This window comes from Pan troglodytes, chromosome 20 (assembly GCF_028858775.2).
Source record: "Pan troglodytes isolate AG18354 chromosome 20, NHGRI_mPanTro3-v2.0_pri, whole genome shotgun sequence".
Taxonomy (NCBI): domain Eukaryota; kingdom Metazoa; phylum Chordata; class Mammalia; order Primates; family Hominidae; genus Pan; species Pan troglodytes.
Genome location: NC_072418.2, coordinates 59,155,852 through 59,181,651, shown reverse-complemented (window position 1 = coordinate 59,181,651; position 25,800 = coordinate 59,155,852). Strand labels below are relative to the sequence as shown.

At 46.6% G+C, this 25,800-nt stretch overlaps 1 protein-coding gene and 1 pseudogene across 29 annotated transcripts in view; both read left to right on the top strand.

Moving 5' to 3' along the window:
• The window catches only part of ZSCAN5A (zinc finger and SCAN domain containing 5A), a 91,867-nt gene extending 80,669 nt beyond the window's left edge, over window positions 1–11,198 (top strand). For 6 of the 29 annotated variants that reach the window (XM_054672509.2, XM_054672512.2, XM_054672511.2 and 3 more), the window contains 4 exons: window positions 7,328–7,838; window positions 8,674–8,877; window positions 9,770–9,920; window positions 10,185–11,198. In XM_054672509.2, the coding sequence (XP_054528484.1) occupies window positions 7,455–7,838; window positions 8,674–8,877; window positions 9,770–9,920; window positions 10,185–10,933 (1,488 nt within the window). In that variant the 5' untranslated portion in view covers window positions 7,328–7,454 and the 3' untranslated portion in view covers window positions 10,934–11,198. 29 annotated transcript variants of the gene reach the window in all.
• A 2,273-nt stretch (window positions 11,199–13,471) lies between these two features.
• LOC739053 (large ribosomal subunit protein eL13-like) lies at window positions 13,472–15,385 on the top strand (annotated as a pseudogene).
• Window positions 15,386–25,800: the final 10,415 nt, after the last annotated feature.

Sequence of the window (25,800 nt, the reverse complement as noted above, 5' to 3'; positions counted from 1 at the left end):
AAGGGGACAGCCAGAAAAAAAGTGCATCTGGTATGATTCTATCAATATAAAATTCTAGAAAATTCTATTACTAGGCTGGGCACAGTGGCTGACACATGTAATCTCAGCACTTTGGGAGGCAAAAGCAGGTGGATTGCTTGAGCCCAGGAGTTCAAGATCAGCCTAGGCAATGTAGTGAGACCCATCTCTACAAAAAGTAGAAAAAATTAGCCGGACATAGTGGTCCCAGCTACCTGGAGGGGCTGAGGTAGGAGGTTCACTTAAGGCTGAGAAGTTGAGGCTGCAGTGAGCCGTGATCATACCACTGCACTGCACACTGCAGCCTGGGCAACAGAGCAAGACACTGTCTCAAAAAAAAAAAAAGAAAGAAAGAAAAAAGAAAATTCTGTCCGTGATCTGTAATGACACAGAGAACACCAGTGGTTGTCCAGGGATGGAGTTGTGGGAGGGACAGATGATGAAGAGCCTGGGGAAGTGTTGGAGGATGGTGGGAATGTTCAGCTTCTTGATGACGGCAATGACTTCATGAGTATGTACAAATGTCAGAACTTGGACTCTGGACATGCAGGCACAGGAACCAGCTAGAGGAGCTGCTGCACAGCAGTGTAAATGCACCAAATGCCGCTAAACTGTACTGATAAAACAGTTAATTTTATGTCACGTGAAATTCATGTCAATAAACACATTAATTAAGGTATAGGATTTGTTGAGAGACTGAGTGTGTCATGTGAGGGAAATGCAGGAATCAAGGATAACCCCACAAATCTTGTGGATTGCACATCAAGGAGGCTGGAGCCACCTTTATGTGAGGTGGGGAAAGATGTGGTCGGTCTGGGATGTGTGGTGATTGACAGGTCTGTTAGGCATCCAAGACGAGGGAAACTCCACATCCCCATGAGGGAAGGATGGTGGTTGGTCACACATTCTTAGAGAAACTTTATTTTCTTTTAGATGTTATTATTAACTTTATAAATTTACAAATAAAAATGGTACATACACATTTTTGGTGTACAACATAATGTTTTGATACATATATACAACGTGCAATGCTAAATCTAATATTTGACATATGAGTGACTTGCATACTTATCTTTTTTGTATGAGGGGAACATTTATGTATTCATTTATTTTTTGAGAAAGGGTCTGGCTCTGTTGCCCTGGCTGGAGTGCAGTGGCGTGATCACAGCTCACTGCAACCTTGACCTCCCAGGCTCAAGCAATTCTTCTGCCTCAGACTCCCAGGTAGCTGGGACTACAGGCTTGCACCATAATGCCCAGTGAACTTTCGTGTTTTTTGTAGAGACCGGGTTTTGCCATGTTGCCAGTCTGATCTCAAAGTTCTGCTTTCAGCTGTGTACGTTACTGAGGAGTATTCACACACCATTCTGATTGTCACTTTCAGTACAATGTTCAATAAACGACATGAGATATTCAGTGCTCTATTATAAAATAGGTTTCCTGTGAATGATTTTGCCTGACTGCAGGGGAATGTAAATGTTCTGAGCACGTCGAAGGTAGGCTAGGCTAAGTGCTGATGTTCAGTAAGTGACCTAATAGTAAATGCATTTTTGTTTTCTATATTTTACATTCACAATAGGGTTTATCAGGATGTAACTTCATTGTAAGTCGAGGAGCATCTGTACTGTATACTTGAAATTTGCTCAGAGGGTGTATCTTAAATGTTTCCAACACACACACACACACACACACACACATCAAGAAATAAAAAGAAAGCCAGATGTGGCTCGTGCCTGTAACCCCAGCTGCTAGGGAGGCTGAAGCAGGATTGCTTGAGCCCAAGAGTTAAATAAATAATAAGAAGGAAAGAACATGGTATCTATGTGAGGTGATGGAGATGTTAACTAGCTTGGTTCTGACGATTGCATCACAATGTATACCTGTTTCCAAACTTCACCCTGGTGACCTTTGTTAATAATAATATGTTGGGGCCGGGTATGGTGGCTCATGCCTGTAATTCCGGCACTTTGGGAGGCCGAGGCGGGTGGATCACGAGGTCAGGAGTTCAAGACCAGCCTGGGCAAGATGGTAAAACCCCATTTCTATTAAGTATAGAAAAATTCACCGGGCATGGTGGCGCGTGCCTGAAATCCCAGCTACTTGGGAGGCTGAGGCAAATAATTGCTCGAACCCAGGAGGCAGAGGTTGCAGTGAGCCTGGGTGACAGAGCGACACTTTGTCTCAAAATAATAATAATAATATAATAATAATGTGTTGGGAAAGTCTTAGCCAGAGCAAGGAATAAAGGGCATCCAAATTCAGAAGGAGGAAGTCGAATTGTCTCTCTTTGCCAACAACATGTTATCATCTATAAAAACTCCTGAAACCTCCACCAGTAAAACAGAACTGATAAAGGAATTCAGTAAAACTACAGGATACGAAGTCAACGTGCAAAAATCAGTATTGTTTTTATACACCAACAAGCTAGTGGAACAAAAACCAAGAAAGCAATCCCATTTACAATAGCAAAAGGACCCCTAAAAACCTGGTAATAAATTTAACCAGGGAGGTGAAAGATTTCCACAAGAAAAACTATTAAGTGCTAATGAAAAAAAAAACGAAAAAAACCGCCAAAAATGGAAAGCCATGTTCATAGAATGTGAAAAAGACCATACTATTAATAGACATCAGCAGATTCGATGCGGTCTTTTCCAAAATACCAATGGCAGCTTCACAGAAATAAGACTATGAGTTTACAGAGGGGAGGATTTAGGGGAATCGGGAATTGGGTAGCCAGAGAGTGGCTTAGGCAGCTCCCAGTTAATTCCAGTGAATAATTCCATTCTTAACTCTAACTCATTTGTTAGAGTTGAGTTAGAGTCAACACCTCAGTGGTAAACAAGAAAAAATGTAACAAAGTATGAGAACATGCCTCAGAAAATAATTGTTACAATTTCTTGGCAAAATGAACCTTGTATTGAGCACTTTACTGACATAGTCTTACTTCATCTTAAAAACAACACATCAGGAAAGTTCTACTCCCAAGAAATTTGAAGTTCCCAGAGTGAAGCGGCTTAAGATTTTCCAAGGATTTAAACCAGAATCAGTGTAAAATTAACAGCCCTCCAATTTGTCCTAAAGGTTAGACGAGAAGGTTTCCTCTGAAATTAAAATGAATGAGTCACTACTTGAATGGATTAGTGTCATCCAACTGATGGCATGAACTTCCCAAATTGTAATCTAATCCTGCCTAGCACTTAATTATCATTCCACATTAACTCCATGATCCACACAGTAAAATTCACACCCACCGTTAAGGCTTTTCGTGCTTGAGAGCCCTAACTGAGGGGGCTGAGAACTAGGGAACCCCGTAGGACCCTCAATGTATCTATAAACCACCCTGGCACTGTCCTGGAGTGAATGCAGAGTGGGGACCATGTGCCTTTCTCTGGTTCCCACTGTTTTTATATAAGGGTAGGTTGGCTGATATCAAACCACTGATTTAGTCTAGTTCAAACAAAGCTTTCCCATGTCAACTCCAATATTCTTTTTAAAAAATAAAAAATTATCACCAGTATTCATTATGTATCAACAAAGACTGTCTCTTTTTTAAAGTAAAAAATTATCACCAATATTCATTATGTATCAACAAAGACTGTCTCTTTTTTCCAGTAAAAAATTATCACCAATATTCATTATGTATCAACAAAGACTGTCTCTTTTTTCCAGTAAAAAATTATCACCAATATTCATTATGTATCAACAAAGACTGTCTCTTTTTTCCAGTAAAAAATTATCACCAATATTCATTATGTATCAACAAAGACTGTCTCTTTTTTCCAGTATCTTGACATTCATATGTGAGAGCTTTGCTCAAACTAGATCAAATCACTGGTTTGATACTAATCCACCAGCTCTTAACATGTTCTTTACTTGTTAGGATATTACTGTCTGTGGCATGAGGGGACCCAAAATGCTTAAAACTCGCAAATCTATATTTTCTGAGGCCTCCAAATACTTCAGCAGTATGACAACTCAGTAGAGCGGGAAATATTTGCACAGTAGGCATGTTTATTACATTAATTTCCTGTGGGCGGGGTTTCAGTGGGAAACATAATCAACGCCGATTACGTAAAATGGACTCTATGGCCCTAAACCAATCACGGGGCGGCGCAGGGAACCGGAAACGGGGCCTGGAGTCCGGCTTCTCCATAAATAGACGCAGTTCAGCTCCAGGCCGGTTGGAGAGCGCATCCCAGACCAAGGAGTTGGAGGCAAAAGCCAAGAAGGAGGTAAGTGTCCAGCGGGGATGTCTGTCGGGTTTAGGAGCTGGCATGTCGGGGGTTGGTTTCAGAAAGTTTGGGTTTATTTTTTCTTGCGTTTTCTCGGAGACTTTGTGAAGGCAGCGGGTCTCCTTTGCACCCCATGATTAACTCTGACTCCTTATGTAACGCTTCTGTAAACTAGGAATAATACTAACTTTCTTATCAAGCTTAGGTTATGTTTTATTTTATTTTAGAGACAGGGTCTCGCTTGAATTCCAGACTAGCCTGGAATTCCTGGGCTCAAGCGATCCGCCCGCCTCCGCCTCCCGAGTAGCTGGGACTACAGGCATATGCCACAACGACTGGATAAATTTTTAATTTTTTTTTGCAGAGATGGGGTCTCGGTATATTGTTCAGGCTGGTCCTGAACTCCTGGGCTCTAGCATGTTCCCATGTCGGTCTTCCAACCTGTTACAATTACAGGCCGAGCCACTTTGCCTGCCACACACCCTTTTTAAAAAGCATTGCTGGATTTTCCCTTTGCACAGGGTGAAATCAAATCATTGATGAATGAGCATCAACCTACTAGGCCAATGAGAATCTGAGCTAAGTGTCCCTACCTGGGTGACCCGTGTGGTATATACTCCCAGAATTGAATACTAACTCCTGTATCTGCCTTTATTTTTTCCTGTGTCTTGTTTCTTACTTTAACGGGGAATGAACTAAGATCAAATACAAAGTGATTTCTAGGAACATGAAACCACTTTCTTTTTTAGAGACAGGATCTCATTATGTTGCCCAGGCTGTTATCAAACACTTGGGCTCAAGTGATCCTCCCACCTCCGCCTCTGCCTCCTGAGCAGCAGCAGGCGCCCTCTGGCAAAACCACTTTTAATTCCAGAATTTCAGGCTCCCTTTTCTCTATCATATCTGTGTGCTTTTTCAATAAAAATTAATTTGCTTCTAATTGAAAACTAAAAATTGTATATATTTATGGCATACAGCATAATATGCTTTGTAGTATTACAAACATTGTTAAATGGCTAAATTGAGCTAATATTCATATGCCCTACCTCATGTACTAACCATTTTTGGTTTTGAGAATACTTGAAATCTAATTTTTTTTAAAGCAGTTTCCAAGTATACAATACATTGTTATGAACTGAAGTCACCATGTTGGACAATTGCTCTTTTGAATTGATTTCTTCAACTGAAATTTGTACTCTTTGACCTATATCTTCCCAACCCCTACCTGAGCCCTGGTAACTATTCTACTCACTACTACTATGAGTTCCACTGGGTTTTTAATTATTATTTATGTTATTTACTTCCTTTTAAATTTTTTTTTATAATTTGAACTTGTGTTTTAGATTCGGTGGGTACCTGTGCAGATTTGTTGCATGAGTATATTGAGTGATGCTGAGGTTTGAGGTATGACTCTACCCATCACCCAGGATGTGAGGAGAGTACCCGATAGGTAGTTTTTCAACCTTCCCTCCCTCTATCCCTCCAGAGTTTCACTGTTTTGGAGTCCATGTCCTGATTTCCTTTCCTCTGTGTACCTGTCCCGGAGCGGGGTTGCCGGATCATGCAGTTGTTGGACTTTCAATTTTCTGAGGAGCTTCTCTGCTGTCTCCCATATCGGCTGCTCTAATTTACATCCCAGCACAGGGCGCAGAGGACCCCTTTCCCCCGAATCCTCACCAACACTCGTTCCATGTGTCTTTTTGGGAACAGCCACTCTAGCAGGCGTGAGGGGTGCCTTGTGGTTTGGATTTGCGTGTCCCTGATGATGAGTGATAATGAGCACCTTTTCCTAGACCTGCTGGCCATTCACATGTCTTCATCTGAGGTGTCCACACGGGCGCCTTAAGCCCTTCTAGTGGGTTATGTGTTTTCTCGCTCTGGAGGAGTTTGAGTTGCTTATGTTTTGCACAGAAGCCCCGTGAGATGTGTGGTGTGTAAATATTGTCTCCTCCTCTGGGTTGTCTCCCGCCTCTGCCGATTATCTCCCTGGCTGTCTCTCTGTTCTGCACTTGCTCAGAGTCCTTCCAGGAAGTGTGGGGCACTCGCCCTCCAGGCTTCCAGTGATCTTTCCTGAGACCCTCCTGCCAGTTTTTTCTCCCCTCTGCAGACCTTCAGGTTGCTTCCCCCACCTGTGTCTAGGAAAGCAGGGCTGTGTTCTCATAGCTGTTGAACTTGGACGATAATTGATGCCTGGAGAGTATCACTCAGTGGCTCCTGCCTAATGAAGCTAGGTTTAGGAATTAATTTTTAAAAATCTTATTATTGTATCAACCCACTTCTTTAAAATATCAAAGAGCACTAGACTTTAAATCCATTTTCTGAGATGAGATTAGGAATACAGAAACCCTTAGAGACAGAAGGTAGATTAGTGATTGCTAGGGGCTGGGGTGGGTGGGCAGGGGGTGATCACTGATGGGGATGGGGTTGCTTTTGGGTTGATGAGATAATTCTGGAACTAGACAGTGGTAATGGTTGTACAACATGGTGCATGTCTTAGTCCTATAAAATCGTCAACTTGAAGAGAGTAAAAATGATAAAATTTATGAATGTACATTTTACCAAAATAACAAAATATCTGTGTAGGTGCTCAATCCTCATAGGATTCTTTAATGCTGTCCCTTCCCTGGAGCAAGTAAATGTTCTGGAGTTAACAAGAATATGTGTTGGGGAAAATATTACATTCTAACTCTTTTTCTCTATCCTTTTGTATAATTATGACTAAGGGCTTTGCCTTGGATCTTGTCCTGATGGGGAAACATAAAGGGCTTACTTTATTGTTGCATCACATTTTCAGAGCTTCACCTAACTATCTTATTTAATTTATAGTCAAGAACAATGTTGTTCCAATTGACAGGAAAACTGATTCAGCCTCTGCACAGTGATTTCCTAGAGATCAGAATCCAGGGGTCATTAAGATCTTAAACCAGAGTATGTAGTCAGGTATAGACACTGGAAGATTTCCACTGTGCTGAATTCAATGCTGCTGAAGAAGTGGCATCCAGGATGAGGGATTTTGAAGGGAGGGGTGGATGGAGTAGTAACTTAAACTAATGAGGCTCATACTTTTTCCCCCCCAGACTTCTGAACGAACAGTGAATCTATTACTGAGGAAAACCAGAGGAAGCCTGTGTAGATAGGTATCAATTAGATACCAGCTACTGGAAGAGCTTTCTCAGAGACTGATTAAAAAATTCTCCACTAGATATGGCTGCAAATTGCACATCCTCATGGAGTCTAGGAGAATCCTGCAACAGACCTGGGTTGGAGCTGCCACGGTCTATGGCATCCTCAGAAACTCAACTTGGAAATCACGACGTGGACCCTGAGATTTCTCACGTGAACTTCAGGATGTTCAGCTGCCCGAAGGAGTCAGACCCCATCCAGGCTCTGAGGAAACTCACTGAGCTGTGCCATCTGTGGCTGAGGCCCGACCTCCACACCAAAGAGCAGATCCTGGACATGCTGGTGATGGAGCAGTTCATGATCTCCATGCCCCAGGAGCTCCAGGTCTTAGTCATGATGAACGGTGTGCAGAGCTGCAAAGACCTGGAGGACCTGCTACGAAATAACAGAAGACCCAAGAAATGGGTGAGTGGGACCCTCGTGATTGGTGCAGGGAAGGGGAGCTGGGATGGGGGCTGCATGGTGCAGCTGGACTCGAGAGGACCCGAGGGGCTGCTCCAGGTCAGGGCTTCCAAGTAGAGGAGAGTTTGCCCGTCAGGGACACATGGCAGTGTCCGGGGACAGTTTTTGTTGTCACAAGGGGGAGGACAGGAGATGCTGCTAAGCATTCTCTAATGCTCAGGACAACCCATCATGACAAATAATCATCCAGATTCAAATATCAGCTGTGCTGAGACGGCAAGTTCCTGGTGTAGGAGATGGACAGGCAGAGGGGGTACAGGGACCCACACACTGTGTGAGGCAAACATGAAAGAAAGACATTGGTGAAATATTAGGCCTGATGGAATGTAGGGAAGGAGGCATTAGAGTGAACCGAAGGGGGGCCCAGAAGTCCCATCCTGAGGCAGGGAAAGTGGTTGGTATCAGAGATGCGGGGATCTGCCTGCAGGTCCCCAGATGAGCCCCTAAGTTCTAATACAAGGTGAGCTGCCATCGGCCAATTGAGTTGGATTCATCCAGAATATTTCTCCTTGTCTTCTCTTTGGTTTAGAGACTATTTCATCTAAAGGACCCATGTTTAGGTACTTAACTAGAATATTCCAGGCGCAGGCAGGTGCTGGAGTCTAGAGAGGAAAAAATTCAGACAGGATTGCTGTGTCCACAGAGCTGACTCTCTATTGGGAAGGCAGATTTGAACATTAATTACAGTAAAGTGTGAGCATTATGGCAGGACCCAGGGAATATGAGAGCTACTTTCAGGTTCTCATAGTGAGTCTGATTGTCTTTTTTCTCTCTACAGTCTGTGGTCACCTTCCACGGAAAGGAATATATTGTGCAGGACTCAGATATCGAGATGGCTGAAGCCCCCTCCAGTGTCAGAGATGATCTGAAAGACGTGTCCAGCCAACGGGCCTCCTCGGTGAACCAGATGCGTCCAGGGGAAGGCCAGGCCCGCCAAGAGCTGCAGATCCTGCCCAGGGTCCCTGCATTGTCCAGGAGGCAGGTGAGTGTGTGAGGCCTTGGTGTCTGGGCAGAGGTGGGAGAAGGAACAGGAGGAAATCGTGTGGCCGCTGGACTGATTGAGAGATTTGACACAGGACAAGATTAGAGCCATTCCCCATGGACATGATACATCCCCAAACATTCATTCCTGAGCCATCACAGAGAGGGAAGCCTCATCTACTTTTCTCTCCACCATGAGAGCTTTTAGCATTTAGGGTGGGGCGTAAGAAATGGTCTCAGTGAAATGAGGGAGGCAGTTTGCACAGATGAATGAAGATTCCTCCTTCCCCGTAGCCAGTTTCCTCAAAGACATTTAATGTAATAATTCAGCAAGGAAACCATTTTCTACAGATTGTCAATTTCTTAATTTGAGGAGTGTTTCTCAACTGGGGTGATTCTGCCTTTCTGGACACATGGCCATGTCTGGAGATGCTTTTGTGTGTCATTGTAGGGGATGGTGGGGTGTTAATAGCATCTAGAGGGTGGAGGTGGGGTCTCTGCTCTGCACAGGAGCGCCTTCTCCAGCAGGGTGATGCAGCCCCAATGCCAGTCGTGCCACAGCTGAGGGGCCTCGACTAGAGTCATGCTCCTTCCAGCGTCAGGGGCAGGGAGACGTTGGCACGGCGGGGAGAAATATGCTCAGAGAACCAAACAGTGAAAACCACCAGGCACAGGAGCTGATTTGGAATATGGAGGGTGCAGATTAGGGACAGACACAGAAATGAGATGGTGATGTTTACGTGGGGTGATGGGGTGGTCCAGGGGAAGTCTGCACGTATTTCCACACCTGTGTCATTAGAAGAGTTGGTGCATCCAATCAGAAGGGGACAGATGTGTCCCTGCTTCTACCAGTTTGGACACAGCAGTCATTACTCTTGGTTTTTCCTCTTCAGGGAGAGGACTTTCTGCTACACAAAAGTATTGACGTAACAGGTGACCCAAAGTCTCCGAGACCCAAGCAGACCTTGGAGAAGGATCTGAAGGAAAACAGGGAAGAGAACCCAGGACTGACATCCCCAGAGCCTCAGCTTCCAAAGAGTCCCAGTGAGTATGAAGACTTGGATCCACAGGGGTTAGTCCCTCTCTTCTGGGGTGCGGGGCTGGGGGCCCAGCATTATCATCCCCTGGGGGAGTTGGCACTCAGCTGTCAAAGCCTCCCCATCCTCTACTTTCCAGAGACCTACAGTCCAATGTCTTAGGCTTGAGCTTGAGCGGAAGTTGTCAGCCAACATCAGTGTTTGGTTGCAATGAGTTTGGTGTATTGAAAATGCGCTTTATTAACTGTGTGTGTGGAATCCCTTCTTCCAGCAGATCTGGTGAGAGCAAAGGAGGGGAAGGACCCCCCAAAAATAGCCTCTGTGGAAAATGTGTATGCTGACACACCTGCCTGCGTTGTGGAGAGAGAAGCTTCGACTCACAGCGGGAACAGAGGAGACGCTCTGAATCTGAGCAGTCCCAAAAGAAGCAAACCAGATGCCTCCTCCATTTCCCAAGAAGAGCCTCAAGGAGAAGCCATACCTGTGGGCAACAGAGAATCCCCGGGACAAGCTGGGATGAATTCAATTCATTCCCCAGGCCCTGCGAGCCCAGTCAGTCACCCGGATGGCCAAGAAGCCAAGGCACTGCCGCCCTTTGCATGTGACGTGTGCGAGAAGAGGTTTACGTGTAATTCCAAGCTAGTCATCCACAAGAGATCACACACAGGCGAGAGACTCTTTCAATGTAATCTCTGTGGGAAGCGCTTCATGCAGCTTATTAGCCTCCAGTTTCACCAGCGAACCCACACTGGCGAGAGGCCCTACACGTGTGACGTCTGCCAGAAGCAGTTCACCCAGAAGTCCTACTTGAAGTGTCACAAGAGAAGCCACACAGGGGAGAAGCCCTTCGAATGTAAAGACTGCAAGAAAGTTTTCACCTACAGGGGGAGCCTGAAGGAGCACCAGCGCATCCACTCCGGAGAGAAACCCTACAAATGTTCCAAGTGTCCAAGAGCCTTCAGTCGGCTGAAATTGTTAAGACGCCACCAGAAAACACATCCAGAAGCTACTTCTCAGTGATTGCATAATCTGGTCTATGCCTTCTGCACCAAGAAGAAGTGAATGATATTTTTCATCAATGTTATCAGATGACATTTGACACATGCAAGGGCGCCTGACACACAGAGGGAGTGCCCTAGATATGAATTGCCAGGATGTTTGAGTAAATATGTGTCCTCCCCACTGAGCTTTGTTTTCTGTTTCATTATGTCCATTGTTTTCTTATAGGTTTATTTTGGTTTGTGTTGCTGTTCTTCCAATAAACGATCATCTTATTAGTTTTCAATATTGTATAACGAAAAACTGAGTTTCCTGATTGACATGGGGTTACCCACTGTTTTGCTGTAAAGTACAGTTGTCCAAGGAGGGTGGCCATATAAAATACATAATGCCTGATGAAATTTGAGTTTCAGATAAACAATTTTCTTTAGTATCAGCGTGTTCTAAATTATTTGTTATTTATCTGAAACTCAGCTTTTATTGGGTATCCTGTAGAGTTTTCGTTTTCTTTTTTCTTTTTTTTTTTTTTTTTTTGAGATGGCATCTCCCTCTGTCACGCAGGCTGAGGTTCAGTGGCATAATCACCGCTCACTGCAGCCGCGACCTTCCAGGCTCAAGCAATCCTCCTGTCTAAGCCTCCCGAGCAGCCGAGACTACAGGAGCACGCCACCAACTTGGCTAATTTTTGTGGTTTTTGTAGAGATGGAATTTTGACATGTTGCCCAGGCTGGTCTTGAACTCCTAAGTACAAGTGATCCAACTGCCTCGGCCTCCTTAAGTGCTGGCATTACAGGCATGAGCCGCTGTGCCCTGTATTGTTTTTATTAGACTTTATTATAATTATGATATTCAAATTTTTGAAATAATTTTTTGTAGTGATGGGATTTCTTGTTGCCCAGGCTGGTGTGGGGTGAGCCACCACGCCTGGCTCTAGACTTTCTTTTTCAGAGCTGTTTAGGTTCACAGGGAAATTCAGTGGACAGCACAGAGTTCCCCTAGACTCCCTCCCTACACGGCACAGCCTCTCCCCGCCCAGCATCCCCAGCAGAGCGGTGCACCTGTTCCATCAGTGAGCCTGCCTGGACATATCACCACCACCCAGAGTCCATGGTGTTCATTAGGGCTCGCTCTGGGTGTTGTACATGCTGTGGGTTTGGACAAAGGCCTCATGAGTATACACCACTGGAGTATCCTGGGGGGTATTTTCACTGCCCCCGGAATCCTCTCTGCTCTGCATATTTATCTCCCTGCCCCAGATGGTGTATTTTGTGGCCTAAATTTGGCAACCTCTAAATTCCCGATTTGACTCTTGAACTACAGAGGCATTGGGAGTCTCTGGTGACTAGTTGGTCTTAGTGATACTACCATCCCCTGAAGGCGTGGTTAATCCTCAGGTGGGTGGGCCCCAGACTCAGCTTCTGATTGAGCAGATCGGGCATGGGGCCTGAGAGTGTGCATTAAAATATATAATTCATTTTAGAATAGCTTTCTAAAGTCCATAGAGCTCCCTAATGCCCCACATGGCTTCCCCCATTGCCAACATGGTTCATTAGGATGGCATCTTTGAACTGACTGGAGCGATGAACTGACTGGATATATTGCCGTGATCTAAGGCCCATACCTTATTGAGGCCTCCTTAGTGTTTACACAATGCCCTCCTCTTCCTTCCTCCCCATCCAAGACACCACATTGCCTTGAGTTGTCACGTCTCCCTAGGATCCTCTTGGTGACAATTTCTCAGATTTTACTTGTTTGGGATTACCTGAGAATGTACATTTTAGGTGGTGCTCATGCTGCTGGTCTTGGGAGGACATTTTATGGATGGCTGATTGAGCTGACGGGCAGAGTCCTGCAATCTGCAGAGGTCTGGAAAGGTCCCTTCCCAAATAGGCTGGATTCATTTATTAAAGACTACTTTTGTAAGACTTTGGTTCTTGTCATCTTAATTTAAAGGAATTTAATCAAGAGACCCACAGCAGAGAGATGCATCATAGAATAATTGATTACAGAGGAAATATAATATCTTGAAAGTTAAGTGCAGAATAGACAGGACATCCTGGGAGCAAGGATTCAGGGCCGGCTGCTCCCAAGGATGAGACAGCAAAGACATGCTTGAGGGAGACTCCTCTTTATGGGAGTCTTGGATGATTACACCTAGGGGGATGGGAAGAGGTGTTACTACTAAGCATATTCTGGGTGCTCCTTTGGGCACACAGGTGCAGTAGCTGTGCACACGTCTCATTAGCGTCTTAACTGCCCGCCCAGGTGTGTGTTTTTTACTATCATAACAAGAAATGTGTCGGTTTGTGGATGGGTAAGATCAACGTGCGCATTCTCTCTACAGTGGAAATACTACAGTGGAAATACCCTACTGGAGATGGCCTTGCTTGAATGAACTCAATTCCAATGTGAACGCTGAGGCTTACTGTGTTGACTGTACAGTCACCACGCGTGCAGCATCCTGAGGACGTGGTCGTTTCCTTGACTGCCTATCCTGCCTCACCCAGGTCCATTTCGGAGTAGCATTCTTTGAGGCAGGGACCTGGAGTCCACCATAAAATGTACATAGACTCCCCTTTCATTCAAGAAGTGGAGGTAGGGGTGGGTGGTGGTTCTCCCTTTTGGTGATTGGGTCCAACCTTCTTCACAGACGTAGAAAATGTGTTGATAATACCACCTGCCCGTTTAATTTCAATCATGGTGCTCTATGATCCATTAATGACATCCAATGTTTCTTTAGAGCTTCATTTTCTAATTTGGCTACGTGTTGGAGTCACTTGAGGAGTTTTTAATATTTTTTTTTAAAAGCAATGCCTGGGGTCCAGCCCTAAGGTAATGATGTGATTGGCTGAGGATGTGGCCCCTGTGTTGAGAGTTTATAAAACTCCGCAGGTGATCTAACGTGTGGCTGAGTCTGGCAGGTCGATTTTCTTTTTTTTTTTTTTTTTTTTCTTTTTTTTTGAGACAGAGTCTCGCTCTGTCGCCCAGGCTGGAGTGCAGTGGCGCGATCTCGGCTCACTGCAAGCTCCGCCTCCCGGGTTCATGCCATTCTCCTGCCTCAGCCTCCCGAGTAGCTGGGACTACAGGCACCCGCCACCACGCCCAGCTAATTTTTTGTATTTTTAGTAGAGACGGCGTTTCACCATGTTAGCCAGGATGGTCTCGATCTCCTGACCTCGTGATCCACCCGCCTCAGCCTCCCAAAGTGCTGGGATTACAGGCATGAGTTACTGTGTGTGTTCACGGTGCCTAGCCCGGGTTCCTTTTCTGCCAGCTTGGAAGGGCAACCCCATGACTGAATGTGATTCTTAGGGTGGCTCCGCATTTACATCCTTGTTACAGTGCATCCACCTGAAAGGCTGCACATCTGAACTGGGACTGTTAACACCCATGCCAATACAGTGTGGGGTGCCAAGAAGTGTCTGCTGATATTTGTGGGGAAAAAAATCTATTTTGTTCACCTACTGTATCAAAGGAAAATTTGGGGGAGAACAGTGGTATTGTTTTAAATCAGGGGTGAAAACAAGTTACAGATCTGAAAAAAAAAAAAAAAAAGACTGGAGGGCGATTTCTTAGAAAAGCAGAGGGATTTGGGGTCTCGGCCTTCGGGCTCCATCCAGCGCCATCGGCCTGGCGCTGCCGCCAACGCGGGCATGGATGGGCCCCTTCTTCGCAGACAGCATTGGACCGGGGCCCGGGCTCTAGGGGCGGCCTCCGGCCCAGGCTGGAAGGCTAGAGGCGGAGGCCGGGGATGGGGTGCGCGCGCCCAGGGACCTTCCCCTCAGTGGCTCCCCTCTGGTCTGCAGCCGCAGGGCCGTAGGCAGCCACGGCGCCCAGCCGGAATGGCATGATCTCGAAGCCCCGCTTCCACAAGGACTGCAGCGGCGCGTGGCCAAGTGGTTCAACCAGCCGGCCCAGAAGATCCGCAGGCGCCAGGCCGGGCAAGCCAAGGCGCGCCGCCTCGCCCCTGCCCCGCGTCGGGGCTCATCCGGCGCGTCGTGCGCTGCCCCACGGTTCGATACCACACGAAGGTGCGCACGGCCGCGGCCTCCGCCTGGAGGAGCTCAGGGTGGCCGGCACGCAAAGAAGGTGGCCCGGACACCGGCATTTCTGTGGATCCGAGGAGGCGCAGTCCCTGCAGGCCAACGTGCAGCGGCTGAAGGAGCCCCGCTCCAAACGCATCCGCTTCCCCAGGAAGCCCTCGGCCCCCAAGAAGGGAGACAGTTCTGCTGAAGAACTGAAACTGGCCGCTCAGCTGACAGGACCGGTCATGCCCAACCGGAATGCCTAGAAGGAGAAAGCTGGAGTCATCACTGAGGAGAAGAATTTCAAAGCCTTCGCTAGTCTCCGCATGGCCCGTCCCAATGCCCGGCTCTTCGGCATACGGGCAAAAAGAGCCAAGGAACCTGCAGAACAGGATGTTGAAAAGAAAAAATAAAGCCCTCCTGGGGACTTGCAATCAGTCAGCAGTCATGCTGGGTCTCCACGTGGTGTGTTTCCTGGGAGCAACTGGGCCTGGGATGGGGCTTAGTGGCTGTGACTTCCTGGCAGCGGGTTTGGGGTTTTCTTGAAAGACAGTCCAAGCCCTGGATTATGCCTTACTTTCTGTGTTAAAAAACTGTTGGTTGTTTGACGGGGGGGGAGGTGGGGGGGGAGAAAAGAAAGAAAGAAAAAAGAAAAGTAGACGGATTTGCTGGGCACGGTGGCTCACGCCCGTAATCCTATCACTTTGGGAGGCCGAGGCGGGCGGATTGCCTGAGCTCAGGAGTTCAAGACCAGCCTGGACAACACAGTGAAACCCTCCCTGTCTCTACTAAAATACACAAATTAGCCGGGCGTGGTGGCGGGTGCCTGTAATCCCGGCTACTCCGGAGGCTGAGGCAGGAGAATTGCTTGAACCCGGGGGGCGGAGCTTGCAGTGACCCGAGGTCGCGCCACGGCCCTCCAGCCCGGGCGACAGAGCGAGACTCCATCTCAAAAAAAAAAAAAAAAAAAAAAAAAAAGAAAGAAAGAAAAAAGAAAAGAAACGTGGAGGGATTCGGTGTGAATGAGGTTGCTTCAAGCTGGTTTGGTACAAGAGCCTTCCAGCCATTCCTTATCTGTTTAGAAGTGACGGATCCACCCACCGCCAGGACGGCTCATCAAACAATGGAACCATTTGCCCTTATGGCGCACAGCTGTAATAGCCAATCATCTCCAGGTGCCAAGCGTGTCCTCTCATTTCATTCTCAACACAATAACGAGCGGAGGGCGGGGACCATTTCAAAGACAAAACGTGGACACCGTTTTTACAGACAATGATGTTTGCACAAAATGATTGAAAGGACCTGGCTTTCACAACGATCCAAAGCTACATAGAAACAAGCATAAATCTCAACTCAAGCCTGCCAGGCCCCATCCTGTAGGCACAAGTGAAATGTGAAAACTTGACCCATTGTACTAGTAGGTGGAGCTGCCACTACTTCAGTCATTGAATTGGTCTGACACATAGAATTGGGCTGACTCTGCCAACTCCTAAAACTAGAATCTAGACATTGCAGGTACATCACTCACAGCTCCAACGAATGCCTCTGCCTTCATAGAGTAGCTTTCTGACTTCTGTTTAGCATTTTCTCAGAAGATGCCTTGAAAATAGCCCATACAGCCAACCGCGGTGGCTCATGCCTGTAATCTCAGCACTGTGAGAAGCTGAGGCAGGTGGATAGCTTGGGTTCAGGAGTTAAAGACCAGCCTGGGCAACATGATGAAACCCCATCTCTACAAAATATACACACACAAAAAAAATTTGTAAGGCCTGGTTGTGCACACCTGTAGTCCCAGCTACTGGGGAGGCTGAGGTGGGAGGATTGTTTGAGCCTGAGAGGTTGAGGCTGCAGGGCGTTATGATCGTGTCACTGCACTCAAGCCTGGGTGACAGAGCAAGACCCTGTCTCAAAAAAAAAAAAAAAAAGGACAAAATAAGAAAAAAGAGAAAAAAGATAACAGCCCATATAAGGGAAGGGAAGGAACCAGGAGCTCAGTGAGGATGGCAACAGAGTCATCCAGGCTGATGGCTGTTGGCTTGACCATGAATACTGAAAGTTGAAATGGGGAGAACTGGTCAAATGCTGAATTTGTTTTTAAGTTTTAAGAAAATCCTGGCCAGGCATGGTGGCTCACGCCTATAATCCCAGTGCTTTGGGTGGCTGAGGCAGGCGGATCACTAGATCAAGAGATCGAGACCATCCTGGCCAATGTGGTGAAACCCCGTCTCTGATAAAAATACAAAAATTAGCTGGGCATGGTGGTGTGCACCTGTAGTCCCAGTTACTCAGGAGGCTGAGGCAGGAGAATTGCTTGAACCCGGGAGGCAGAGGTTGCAGTGAGCCGAGATCATGCTGCTGCACTCCAGCCTGGCGACAGAGTGAGACTCCATCTCAAAAACAAAACAAAACAAAACAAAACAAAACAAAGAACCCCTTATCTTTTTCGTATAGTTTTACTGAGGCATAGTTGATATACAATAAATCACACATATGCAAAGGGTACAATTCAATGAAGTTGAGAATACTGCTCAGCAGTAAAAAGGAATCATTGATTACACCCAAGAACATGGGTGAATTTCAAAATAATTATGAAGGTGAAGGAGGGCAGATAGAAAAGGAGTACATAAGGTATGATTCCATCGCTAGAAAATTCTACCACTAGGCTGGGCACACTGGCTCATGCATGTAATCCCAGCACTTTTTGGGAGGCCCAGGCAGGCAGATCGCTTGAGCCCAGGAGTTCAAGATCAGCCTGGGCAACATAGTGAGACCCCAGCTCTACAAAAAAATAGAAACAATTAGCCGAGCATGGTGATGTGTGCCTGTGGTCCCAGCGACTTGGGAGGGTGATGTGGGAGGATCAGTTACGCCTGAGAAGTTGAGGCTACAGTGCACTATGATTGTGCCACTGCACTCCAGCCCGGGCAACAGAGCAAGACACTGTCTCAAAAAAAAAAAAAAAAAAAAAAAAAAAAGAAAGAGAAAAGAAAAAAAAGGCAAAAATAAGGAAATTCTGTCAGTGATCTGTAATGACACAGAGAACACCAGTGGTTGTCCAGGGATGGAGTTGTGGGAGGGACAGATGATGAAGAGCCTGGGGAAGTGTTGGAGGATGGTGGGAATGTTCAGCTTCTTGATGACGGCAATGACTTCATGAGTATGTACAAATGTCAGAACTTGGACTCTGGACATGCAGGCACAGGAACCAGCTAGAGGAGCTGCTGCACAGCAGTGTAAATGCACCAAATGCCGCTAAACCGTACTGATAAAACAGTTAATTTTATGTCGCGTGAAATTCATGTCAATAAACACATTAATTAAGGTATAGGATTTGTTGAGAGACTGAGTGTGTCATGTGAGGGAAATGCAGGAATCAAGGATAACCCCACAAATCTTGTGGATTGCACATCAAGGGGGCTGGAGCCACCTTTATGTGAGGTGGGGAAAGATGTGATAGGTCTGGGATGTGTGGTGATTGACAGGTCTGTTAGGCATCCAAGACGAGGGAAACTCCACATCCCCATGAGGGAAGGATGGTGGTTGGTCACGCATTCTTAGAGACGGCATTATTTTCTTTTTGTCATTGTTATTATTAACTTTATAAATTTACAAATAAAAATGGTACATATTCAAGGCGTACAACACAATGTTTTGATACATGTATACAACGTGCAATGGCTAAATCAAATAATTTGACATATGTGCGACCTCACATACTTATCTATTTTGTAGGATGAGAACATTTATTTATTCAGTAGGGTCTGGCTCTGTTGCCCTGGCTGGAGTCCAGTGGCACCATCACAGCTCACTGCAGCCTTGACCTCCATGGCTCAGGCAATTCTTCTGCCTCAGCCTCCCGAGTAGCTGGGACTACAGGCGTGCACCACACACCCAGCGAATTTTTGTATTTTTTGTAGAGACAGGATTTTGCCATGTTGCCAGGCCAATCTGGAACTCCTGAGCTCACACAATCTTCCTGCCTTTGCCTCCCAAACTGCTGGGATTACAGGCATGAGCCACTGTGCCCAGCCTGATGAGAACATTTAAAAATCTACTATGTTAGGCCAGGTGCAGTGGCTCATGCTTGTAATCCCAGCACTTTGGGAGGCCAAGGCAGGCAGGTCATGAGCTCAGGAGTTCGAGACCAGCCTGACCAATATGGTGAAAGCCCATCTACTAAAAATACAAAAAGTAGCCAGGCACGGTGACACGTGACTGTAGTCTCAGCTACTCGGGAGGCTGAGGCGGGAGAATGGCTTGAACCCTGAAAGCAGAGGGTGCAGTGAGCCGAGATCATGCCATTGCACTCCAGCCTGGGCAGCAGGGTGAGACTCCCTCTCAAAAAAGAAAAAAAAAAATCTACTAGGTTAGCAATTTTCAAACATACAATACATTGCTAATAGCTGCAGTCACCATGTTGTACAACAGATTTATTAAACACTTTTCCTGTCTAACTGAAATTTTGTATTCTTTGACCAACATCTCTGCAACTTACCCAGTCTCCTGCCTCCCTCAGCCTAGGTTACCAGAGGCTGGAGAGTTCTAAGCTGAGGACCTGATTTAGAGATCCTCAGTTGGAGAAAGTTTTATGACACCACATACAGCTTGATGCCAGGAGCACCCACCTCAAGCTAGAGGTATGGGTCTTATGTATCCGCAGGGAAACAGACGCATAATCTAGGGCTAGCTGTCTATTTATTAGACCAGAAACCTCTTGAAGGCAAGGACTGTACTCTGTACCTCTTTTTATCTTTTTTTTTTTTTTCCGAGACAGTCTCGCTCTGTCCCCCAGGCTGAAGTGCAATGGCGTGATCTCAGCTCACTGCAACCTCTGCCTCCAGGGTTCAAGTGATTCTCCTGCCTCAGCCTCATGAGTACCTGGGATTACAGGCGTGTGTCACCATGCCCAGCTGATTTTTGTATTTTCAGTAGAGATGGGGTTTCACCATGTTGGGCAGGCTGGTCTCGAATTCCTGACCTCGTGATCCGCCCGCCTCGGCCTCCCAAAGTGCTGGGATTACAGGCGTGAGCCACCATGCCCGGCCTATCCTCTTTTTACATTAAACGCTCATTAAGATTGGTAAGCTGAACTTCAATTAAGCAGATAATATGGAAAACTCAGATAACCTGGCCCTACAGTTTTCCTGCTTCAACACTGGTTCTTCTTTATTCTGCAAGTTTCATGAGAACAGACTTTGTCCTACTAATTTTTTCATAATTTTTTCTTTTTCTTTTTCATCTTTCTCTTTATTCTGACACACTATGGCATAAAATACATTTCTTTTTTCTTTTCTTTTCTTTTTTTTTTTTGAGACAGAGTCTCATTCTGTCACCCAGGCTGGAGTGCAGTGGCGTGATCTCAGCTCACTGCAACCTCTGCCTCCCGAGTTCAAGCGATTCTCCTGCCTCAGCTTCCCAAGTAGTTGGGATTATAGGCGACTGTCACCATGCCCAGCTAATTTTTGCATTTTTAGTAGAGACAGGGTTTCACCATGCTGGCCAGGCTGGCCTCGAACTCCCGACTTCAGGTGATCTGCCTGCCTCGGCCTCCCAAAGTGTTGGGATTACAGGCGTGGGCCACTGTGTCCGGCCCATTAAATACATTTCAAGAGGTACGGGGCTGCTCCTTGTTTGGTCTCTGGTGATTTAGATGAGGCAGGACTGAGCACCCAGGAATGTGAGTATTATCTCAAAAAGTGAGTAGCAGCTACTGTGAGAAGTTCAAAGGCCCAAGTCAAATCCTGGGCATATCCATGGATGTGTGGTAGGGCGCAGACTCCAGCTCTCATGCAAGAAAGAACAGGAGTGGGGATTTTTCCATCCTGGATGTCTGTCATAGTGGGTTCCTTAGTATCTGATTCATCAACGGAAACGTTTATCCAACACCAAAGACCACTCAGGGCATAAATGCTTCATTACCCAGCTTCCTGGCTCATATGCGTGCCTTTGTTATTATCTAGCATGTGGCTGGACTGAGTCAATATACACTGAAATAATATTGCTACCCCTCTCTGTGTTTCTAGGGTCTCTATTCCAATGTGGCGCGTATTTCCTAAAAGTAACATTTTTCAATATGTCCTGGAGCAACAGTGGTCCTGAAAGATGTTCAAATCACAAAGCAACAAAACAAACAAACAAAACCATGGCTCCATGGCCATATAACCATCATTCCCTTCTTGGGAAGTTTTAATGAACATGACCACATTGAAAAGCCAGAGCAGTCTAGGTAAACACTGCTTAGTATGGGTTTAAGTGCTTAATTTTTAATTTCTGTTTTATTAGTTTGCATGAAAAAACATCCTCACCAATGCAAGAAATAATAAAAAAACAATGAAATGCTTACCTTATTTTAATTTAAAAAATCAATACTACCATGGAAGTTTCAGATGTGTTTAATGTACACATGGTTTTTAGCAGCCCAGAGTTCCAAGTCAGGCTACCTCAATGGGTTTGCTGTTTGAGTTATAGCGATATGATAATGCTCAGCCTCTCACCTGTGGGCTTCTGCTTGGAGATGACCTGCTTTTTTAGGTAAAACCAATGTATAACCACCTTCATGTAATTATGTATGACGTTGCCTGTCACCTCTGCCTCTTCACCTTTAAAAACCCTTTACTCCTGGCCGGGCGCCGTGGCTCAGGCCTGTAATCCCAGCACTTTGGGAAGCCAAGGCGGGAGGATCACGAGGTCAGGCGATCGAGACCATCCTTGCGAACACGGTGAAACCCCGTTTCCACGAAAAATACAAAAAAATTAGCCGGACATGGTGGCAGGCGCCTGTAGTCCCAGCTGCTCAGAGGCTGAGGCAGGACAATGGCATGAACCCGGGGGGCGGAGCTTGCAGTGAGCGGAGATCGTGCCACTGCATTCCAGCCTGGGCGACAGAGCGAGACTCCGTCTCAAAAACAAAACAAAAAAAACAAAAAAACAAAAAAAAACCCCTTACTCCTAAGCCATGGGGGGAGTTCAGGTCTTAAACATTAGCTGCCCGATTCTCCTTGCTTGGTGCCCTGCAAATAAATGTCTTCCTTTCTCTCACTGTAAAAGCTTCACGTGGGTGTTTGGCCTGAGTGCACTCGGCTAGCAGAGCCCAGTTCCGTTTGGCTGATGTTGGGATGATTTTCCACGTCGACCTCACCTTGTTCTGCATTTTCTTTGAAGTACAGCTGTTTTTTTCTGGGAATCCAGAAAGCTAGAAATAACTGCAGCCATGTTGACCGGCCCAGCCTCCAAGACCCCAGGGATCATGCCAGGGGAGTGGGTCTCTTGCCCCTTCTTCCCTAGCTGTGCTCCCACCTCCTTCCCCACCTCATGTCCCATCGTCAAGGTCAGAGTCTGAAAAGCCACCAGGTGGGCCAGGTTGGTTGGTGCAGATTTGGCTCCGGGTTGGGTAGATTAAGCAGTGTTGGGTTGTTGTTTTTCTGAAAGCAAGGGCACCTTCTAAATTCAATTCAGTCATCCCTAGCATGGCGCTTTTTTTGAGACTGAGTCTTGCCCTGTCACCGAGGCTGGAATGCAATGCTGGGATTACAGGCATGCACCACCATGCTCAGCTAATTTTCATTTTTAGTAGAAACGGGGTTTCACCATGTTGGCCAGTCTGGTCTCAAACTCCTGACCTCAGGTGATCCGCCCACCTCGGCCTCCCAAAATGCTAGGATTACAGGCATGAGCCACTGCGCCCGGCCGCACTGGGCTTTTTTGAGGTTGCAGTGGGTATCCTGTTTTCACTGTCACATCAGGTAAATCAAGCTCTTGGCTCAGAGCACATAGGTGGATAAGGAGCAGCAGTGCAAAGGCCACCCAGTGCCACATGTGCCCAGAGCCATGAGGGGCAGTCCCTGGAGTGGTGCATGCAGCCAGCCACAGTGGGAGGGACCCCCGTGCAGGGTGGGTGGGAGCCAGCTGTGGAGTCTACCTTCTTTAGACTGGGAATGGAGGTGCATGACTCTCCGTGGAAATGAACTCACTGATCCCCATGAGAGAACAGGAATTGGAGTGACCAGACAATCAGAAAACCGACCTGCCAGACTCAGCCACACATTTGATCACCTGAGGAGTTTTATAAACTCTCAACACAGGGGCCACATCCTCAACCAATCACATCATTACCTTGGGGCTGGACCCCAGGCATTGCTTTTTAAAAAAATATTGAAAAAACACCTCAAGTGAGTCCAACATGTAAGAAAATTGGGAAATGAAGCTCTAAAGAAATGTCGGATGTGGTTAATGGATCATAGAGAAACATGATTTAAATTAAGTGGGCAGGTGGTATCATCAACACATTTTCTGTGTCTGGAGAAGGATGTTGGACCCAATATCTAAACGGAGAACCACTACCCACCAAACATCCACTTCTTGAATTAAATGGGAGTCTGTATACATTTGATGGCGGATTCAGGTTTCTACCTCAAGGACTCTTTCTCCTAAACGGACCTGGGTGAGGCAGGATAGGTAGTCAAGAAGGTGACCATGTCCTCCAAACGCAGCACCCATGGGGACCGTACAGCCAACACAGTCAGCCCCAGCCTTCACTTTCTAATTGAGTTCATTCACACAAAACCATCTGCAAAAGGGAGTTTTCCCTGTAGAGAACATGAGCATTTTGATTTTACCTGTTCACAAACTGACCCTTTGCTCGTTATAATAGTAAAAAACACACCCCTGGGTGGAGACTTAAGATGCCAAAGAGATGTGTGCACAGCTACTGCACCTGTGTGCCCAGGGGACCACCCAGAACATGCTTACTAGTAACACCTCTTCCCACCCCCTTGTGTAATGATCCGAGACTCCCATAAAGGGGAGTCTCCCTCGAGCGGGTCTTTGCTGTCTCATCCTCAGGAGCAGCTGGCCCTGAATCCTTGCTCCCAGGATGTCCTGTCTATTCTGCCCTTAACTTTCAAAATACTCTATTTCCTTTGCAATAGTTACTCTATGATGCATCTCTCTGCTGTGGGTCTCTTGATTAATTTCCTTTAAATTAAGATGACAAGAACCAAAGTCTTACAAAAGTGGCCTTTAATAAATGAATCCAGCCTATTCGGGAAGGGACCTTTCCAGACCTCTGCAGACTGCAGGACTCTGCCTGTCAGCTCATCCATAAAATGTTCTCCCAAGACCAGCAGCATCAGCACCACCTAAAATGCACATTCTCAGGTGATCCCAAACAAGTAAAATCTGAGAAATTGTCACCAAGAGGATCCTAGGGAGACGTGACAACTCAAGGCAATGTGGCGTCCTGGATGGGGAGGAAGGAAGAGGAGGGCATTGTGTAAACACTAAGGAGGCCTCAATAAGGTATGGGCCTTAGATCACGGCAATATATCCAGTCAGTTCATCGCTTGTGGCAAATGTGCCATACTAACGTACCATGTTAACAATAGGGGAGGCCAGGCGCAGTGGCTCACACCTGTAATCCCAGCTCTTTGGGAGGCCCAGATGGGCGGATGACTTGAGGTCAGGAATTCGAGACCAGCTTGGGTAACGTGGTGAAACCGCATTTCTACTAAAAAAATACAAAAATTAGCTGGGTGTGGTGGCACATGCCTGTAGTCCCAGTACGCGGGAGGCTGAGGTAGGAGAATCGCTTGAACACAGGAGGTGGAAGTTGCAGTGAGCCAAGATCGTGCCTCTGCAATCCAGCCTGGGTGACTGAGTGAGACTCCATCTCAAAACAAACAAACAAACAAACAAACAAAAAATAATAGAGGAAATGGTGTGGGGAGAGTAGGGAGCTCAATGGACTTTAGAAAGCTATTCTAAAACAAATTCTTTTTTTTTTTTTAATTTTGAGACTGAGTCTGGCTCTGTTGCCCAGGCTGGAGTGCAGTGGCACAAACTTGGCTCACTGCAACTTCTGCCTCCCGGGCTGAAGCAATTCTCCTGCCTCAGCCTCCCAAGTAGCTGGGACTACAGGCACGTGCCACCGCGCCTGGCTAATTTTTGCATTTTAGTAGAGATGGGGTTTTGCCATGTTGGCCAGGCTGGTTTTGAACTCCTGACTTCAAGTGATCTGCCCACCTCAGCCTCCCAAAGTGCTGGGATTACAGGCGAGAGCCACCGCACCCGGCCTACGAATTCTGTTTTAATGCACACTCTCAGGCCCCACCCCCGGCCTACTAAATCAGCAGCTCTGAGTTTGGGGTCCACCCATCTCTGGATCAACAAAGCCTTCAGGGGATGGTACTATCACTAAAACCAACTAGTCACCAGAGACTCCCAATGCCTCTGTAGTTCAAGAGTCAAATCAGGAATTTAGAGGTTGCCAAATTTAGGCCACAAAATACACCATCTGGGGCAGGGAGATAAATAGGCAGAGCAGAGAGGATTCAGGGGGGCAGTGAAAATACCCCCCCCCCACACAATACTCCAGTGGTGGGTACTCATGAGGCCTTTGTCCAAACCCACAGGATGTACAACACCCAGAGCGAGCCCTAATGAACACCATGGACTCTGGGTGGTGGTGATATGTCCAGGCAGCCTCACTGATGGAACAGGTGCACTGCTCTGCTGGGGATGCTGGGCGGGGAGAGGCTGTGCTGTGTGGGGTGGGAGTCTACGGGGACTCTGCGCTGTCCACTGAATTTCCCTATGAACCTAAGACAGCTCTGAAAAAGAAAGTCGTTAGCCAGGCGTGGTGGCTCACCCCACACCAGCCTGGGCAACAAAAAATCCCATCACTACAAAAAATTATTTCCAAAAATTTGAATATCATAATTATAATAAAGTCTAATAAAAACAATACAGGGCACAGCGGCTCATGCCTGTAATGCCAGCACTTAAGGAGGCCGAGGCAGTTGGATCACTTGTACTTAGGAGTTCAAGACCAGCCTGGGCAACAAGGCAAATCTTCATCTCCACAAA